At 51.9% G+C, this 6,056-nt stretch overlaps 1 protein-coding gene across 2 annotated transcripts in view; it reads right to left on the reverse strand.

The window, feature by feature from the left end:
• Positions 1-6,056, reverse strand: part of Sardh (sarcosine dehydrogenase) — a 62,118-nt gene that overhangs the window by 49,116 nt on the left and 6,946 nt on the right. For both annotated transcript variants that reach the window (XM_021193846.2, XM_029536306.1), the window contains 3 exons: positions 4,829-4,952; positions 4,578-4,678; positions 654-758 (listed from right to left, as the gene is read on the reverse strand). In XM_021193846.2, the coding sequence (XP_021049505.1) occupies positions 654-758; positions 4,578-4,678; positions 4,829-4,952 (330 nt within the window). The remainder of the gene's footprint in view (positions 1-653; positions 759-4,577; positions 4,679-4,828; positions 4,953-6,056) is intronic.

Genomic DNA, 6,056 nt, shown 5'->3' on the forward strand with positions numbered 1-6,056 from the left:
GTCTACATAGTGAGTTCTGAGACAGTTAGAGCCTCATAGAGAGACCCTGTCCAAGGGGGGTGAGGGGATCCTGTGTCAGGGGCAAGCTGGAGCTACTCCTACGCCACCACAACTTGCCATCCAGCCCTCCTGTGCCTTCAGCCTGACCTCTTTGACAATGCATGACTTACTGACTATACTTGGGGTGCAGTCACCACCCACATTGTGCTACTTAACCCTATGGACTTTTGTTTGACTCCCTACCTCCAGGCAGCTTGGGGCAGGGGCCATTATCTTAGTGTCCCCCACCCTTCCCAGAACTAAAGTGGCACTTGGCCCAGAATCGCCATCTAGTCAGTCTGTTTGTGGACATCTGGATAAGACAGCCATGTTGTCCCCTGAATTGTCCTCCAGCCCTGGAGCCCCACTGTGAACGTGGAGGGGGCAGAGGGGCAGGGGAGGCCTCAGAAGGTCCATCATTGCTGCTGGCCAACCAAGGGCTGGGTCATTTCTCAGTTCTTCTAGTGTCCTGGCTTTGCCTCATGCTGAGGTGGGCGGCCATCCCACCCTGGCCTCTGGTATAGCTGAACACTAGCTCTCAAAAGCACTCAAGTTGAGTGGGACGGAGGCGCCTCTGCCTTTCCACCATGGGACCCTTGAGGGGGGGGTCTTACCTCTTCCCAAAAGATAGGGTTGGCCTCATAGCCACCCACAGACAAGGCATCCCCCTGCAGTCGGAGGTAGACAGAAGCATCGTGATCCCGGACATTGGGCATGTTCTGGAAGGCAAAGCAGAGAGAGCACAAGCTTCAAGCAGCCTTTAGCACTGGTCCCCATGCACTGGAGCAGGCCCGGCATTGGGTGGATTGTGGCACCTTCGCCTACACTGGAGGTGAGCAGGGAGAGACAGGCAGGGACACGTCGAAGAGGCCCTGCTCACAGTGCCTGAGTTCAGGACTGCTTTCAGAAGCACTGTCACATTTTCGATAATTAAATACTGCTTTAAAATAATAACAGTTAGCCCTGCCAGGGTCAGCAGCAGCAGCAGCACCAATACTCCAAAGATAAAGGAATCCCAGAGCAAAATAGCACACGATTGTGGAGCCCCCTGGTGGTCAGGGAAGCCCATGCTTCTGTCCCAGCAGGATGTCCCTGTCCCTTAGTACTGCCTCTCTCCAAGGGCTAGGCTCAGCACGCACGTGTCTGCCCAGCAACTCCACTGCTTTCTCCATACAGGAGTCCACCCAACTCTGGTGGACAATATGGCTCCACTCCAATTCTGTCCCCAGTTCTTCCCCAGCTGCTTCAAACCCTGCTGGCTGCTTCCTCCTGGAAGTCAGCCTGATTGCTGGACATCATCGTCACCACAGCTACGCTGTGAGCTCCTGCTAGAGGTTAGTATTTGCTCATCGCATCACCTTGCTCTCCCTCAGCACAGCCCCATGCACAAATTACTACCCATGCTGCAGAAAAGGAAACAGCCCTGAGGCTGTGGCTCCGTTGGTAGATTGCTTGCCAGCAAGTTTGAAATCCCCAGCAAGTTCCACCTCCATCACTGCATGAACTAGGCGTGGTGGTGCTAAGATGATTGGGGGTTCCAGGTCATGCTTGACTACAAAATTAGCCCAAGAGCAGCCTGAGCTACATGAGACCCAGACGGTGAGGATGAGCACAAATAAGAAGAGGGGTGGGAGAGGCAAAGAAAGATGGCCCAGCGAGACAAAGGAGGGAAAAGGAGCTTGCCACTGAGCCTAACAACCCCATGTTTGATCCCAGGTACCCACGTGGTAGAAGGACCGACCTCATAACTTATTCTCTGACCTCCAGAGATGCACACACGCACACCACACACACACACACACACACACACACACATACAAATGCATGAATGTTATAAAAATGTTAAAGAAAGAAATGGGATCCCGGAGGCTTAGAACAGTGACTGCACCCTCCTAGGCTGAATGGGAAGATGTGGACTTCTAATCCACAGCCTGGGCTCAGCCTTGGGCTTGGCATCTGCATGGGGTAACCATCTCCTGGCAGAAGCAGATGGGAGGAGGATGAAAATGAAGAAACGGGCAAATCATACCTTAAATGGGACGGGCCCTTGGCCACAAGAAGGTCAGGGCAGAGCTAGCGAGGACCAGGGCAGTTTCTCAAAGCTACCACAGAAGTTGGACACCCAAGTTTTGACTGAGCCCTTGTCTGTAGCCAGAGCCTGATATTATAGGAGGACAATATCTTGCAGCACATCCAGGAAGCTTCCTCATCTAACGTGGGTAAGAAGACACCTGATACAAAGCCCTCAGCCATAGGACTCTCCTCAGCACAGAGTGGAACCACAGCAGTGGACAAGCAAGTCTGAGACCTGGCTCTGCCTCCTGCCTAGCCCCAGGACTAGGCAGGGCTAAACTCATAGAGCCTTCTCTATGGAAGGATGGGTCCTGAGAACTCTCTCATTACACCAGGCTTTACCCTGCGTAGTCTTGAAGCATCAGGGCTGGTGGCCCTATCATATGCGTATCTACAGGCACTCGGGACCTTGCAGCTTGGCTATGATTTTGAGATTCATGGGAGGGAGATAGCCACCTGCAGGCTGTCCTAATGCTTCCCAGAAAGGGAGACTTTAGCTAGGAGTGAGGGGTGGCGCCCCTCAGTGGACACCCTGTGGCTACCCTCAACCCAGGACACATCCACTGCCCCCACACACACACCTTTTCAGACTCAGCCTGGCTCTCCCGGAGCCCTTTATGGTCAGAGAGTGACCCCTGGTGGCCACCTGAGGGGTAGGTTCTCCCCACAGCTCTGACCTTTGGTACAGGATCAGCATGGTGTCTCTGTGAATAAGGACATACTGTGTGTTCAGGGGAAGTTACTCTAGGAACAATGACAGGAACCGAGCAGACCCAGGCTTTTGCTGTGCTATCCCCTACATTCACACTATGAAACATCCAGGCTTCACATCTTGGAGGCAGGAAAGAAGCCAGGTTCATGCAAGGAGGGGGAAGCAGGCCCTAGGAACAAGGCTTCTAGCATGGGCAAGAGGAGGTGTGCTATTGTCGAAAACTCTCATCACTGGGCCCTAAACAAGAGCAATGTGGCTTCTCACACTATCCCCACCCCCACAACCTATGGCTTAGATCTCTGAAATGTCAATCAAAATCAAAACCAAATGCTCTGTGACCTTCTCCATCATCCTCAAATCCCCACTGAGGTGTGGCCTTCTCCTTCTCCATGGAGATACCAAAAGATCAACTGGTCCTCCAATTTAGGCTAGGGATTTCAGGCAGCCCATGCCTGGCCACATTTGATTGGCCTAAGGGAAGTCAGTTGTGTGACTTTGTATGGTCCTTTAGGACAGGCTCTGCCCTACACTGGGTCTCTGAACCCTGGGAGGGGTCCCTTCCAGAACCCTTTGAAGCTTCTTTGGGAGTTGCTCCTTTACTTGTCTGCAAGATCCCCTTTTCTCTTCAGGCAAAAACTGGATGAGGGGTGTCTCTCTCTCTCTGTTTTACCCCCACCACCTGGAGTAGGGCCTGGAATATTAAGCCCCTCCAGTCAGTGCCGGCTGGAGACAGGATTTGATGCCCATTGGAAAGGATTAGCAAGTAGGTGAATGATGGTGGAATAGAGGAAGGGAATGGTGAATGGGGAGGAGGGATGGGTCATAGATGGGGGTTGGATTGAAGGCAATAAAGAAGGGATGGAAAGGTGGATGATGGACAAGGAGATGGGGAAGTGGCTGCATAGATGGAAGAAGGCATAGAGGAGGAATGGAATGTGGGAAGGTGGCAAGAAGGATAGAAGGAAAGAAATGAATGGTGAGAAAAGGATGGGAGGGCAAAAAGAATAAAGGGGGGCTGCAGACAGCTCAGAGTTAAGAGCACTGACTGATTTCTCAGGACCGGGGTTCGAGTCCCAGCACCCACATGGCAGCTCATAGCTGTGTGATCATCCTCACACAGACATGCATGCAAGCCACACGCCAGTGCACATAAGATAAATATTTAAAGGATGGTGGGATAAAAGCGATGGAGATAAAAGAGAGGGGGAGAAGGTAGAAAGAGAAGAGGGGTGGAAGGAGTGAGGGGAAGCAGTGGGTTTGATGGAGGAGGCAGGAGGGAAGAGGAAGATGTGCTCGGATGATTGGTGAGGGGAGGAAGGGTCCAGTGGTAAGGCGCCAGAAAAGTCCCAGCCAACAACATAGGAAAGAAGACCAAGAGAGGAGAGAGCAGGAGGCGCACAAGGTCCGGGGCTCCCTCAGCAGAGGCTCTCAGAGGCTCTGAGTGCCAGGAACAGAGTCATAAGTCAGGACTCCTCACACTTGATTTCTCTGAAACTCAGGCCCAGGACACTGAACAAAGCCAAACTGGCCGCCTATGGCCGGGCTTGGTAGCCATGGTTACCAGACTAGAGATTCAAAGAGAAGCCAGGCCCTGGTGACCAAAGTAGCCTACACCATCAAATTCACAGCGTCTGCCACCACCCAGAAGTCCCCATTGCACAGAAGCAGGGCCAGAGGCTGAGGGTTATGCCATTTGACTGTGTCCAAACTCGGTCTTAGGGAAGTTCTGAGCTCGCCAGCCGCCATCATTTACCTGGATCCCCTCGATGCGCTCAGTGACGACGTAAGCATGGTGCATGGCCACCAGCGGGACCTTCACTCCAGCCATGCGGCCCACCGTGCTCGCCCACACTCCTGGAGGCAGAATGGAGAACGCTCAGCTGCCACGTGAGTGGGCACGGGGCACCTCAGAACTCCTGCGTACCCTGACTTCCCACCCAAGAAAGGCGTCCGTCCTTTGTGGGTGGGACCCGAGCTGAGGGAGTCGGGGGAAGAGCGTTCCACCTGCACAGTTGACCACGCAGGGTGTCTGAACAGAGCCATGCTCTGTCTCCACAGCTGCCACCCGCCGCACTCCAAAGTCGTCTGTCCGCACACGGATGCCAGTCACTGCACAGTTTTCAATGACCTGAAGTGGGGAAACACTGCACCTTAACCATGTGGGGCTCTCTGACCATCTGACCTCCATCTGTGACCCACTGGATGGGACCAGAGGGTACTGCTTCTGTGAGGAGCTCTTCCTGATTCATTTGATCAGAGAAATGGAAGCCATGTCACAAGATAGCAGAGCCCACTCCCTTCCTTAGTTGGAAAACTTACGCAGATGTGGCAGGCGTGGGGATACTCATTGAGAACCGCAAAGAATCGCTGGCTTTTCTAGTAGGTAAGATTCATTTGAAAAATAGAAAAATACTTGTACATCACTTTGTTTTTTAAAAAGATGTGTGTCTGTTTATTCCTTCATGAAAACAGAAACATGCTAAAATGCTCAGTCTTGCCGGACTCTTTTTTTTTTACTTCCTTTGTCTTTTTGTGTGTGCACATTTGTGGTATGTGCATATGCTGTGTATGGTATCTTGATGTGTGGGTGTCTGTACAGCTTTGTGCACTGTGCTGGTTGGCTTTAAATATCAACTTCATTCAACCTGGAATCACCGTGAGAGAGATTTAACTGAGGAATTCTCTAGATCAGGTTGGCCTATGAATGTATCCATGGAGAATTGACTTGGTTGTTAACTGACCTAGTCCATTGTGGGCGGCGCCATTCCCTACACTGGGTCTGGACTGCTTGAGTAAAAGAAGATAGCTGGGCATGGGTGTATTCATGTACATATACATGTACACATACATATCCTATATCTTCTTCCCCTCTCCCTCTCCCTCTCCCTCTCCCTCTCTCTGTCTCTGTCTCTCTCTGCTCCTGAGTGTGGGATGTGATGTGGCTAACCGCTTGAGTTTCTACCTAGACTTCTCAATGATAAAACCATGACCTGGTTGTAAGACTAGTCAGTCCTGCCAGGCAGTGGTGGTGCATGACTTTAATCCCAGCACTGGGGAGGCAGAGGCAGGTGGATCTCTGAGTTCGAGGCCAGCCTGGTCTGCAGAGTGAGTTCCAGGACAGCCAGGGCTACACAGAGAAACCCTGTCTCGAAAACCCACAAAAGACTAGTCAGTCCTTTCCTTCCCTAAGTTATTTTTTTTAAAGATTTATTTATTTATTATATGTAAGTAC

Source organism: Mus pahari, chromosome 3 (genome assembly GCF_900095145.1).
Source record: "Mus pahari chromosome 3, PAHARI_EIJ_v1.1, whole genome shotgun sequence".
Classification (NCBI taxonomy): Eukaryota; Metazoa; Chordata; class Mammalia; order Rodentia; family Muridae; genus Mus; species Mus pahari.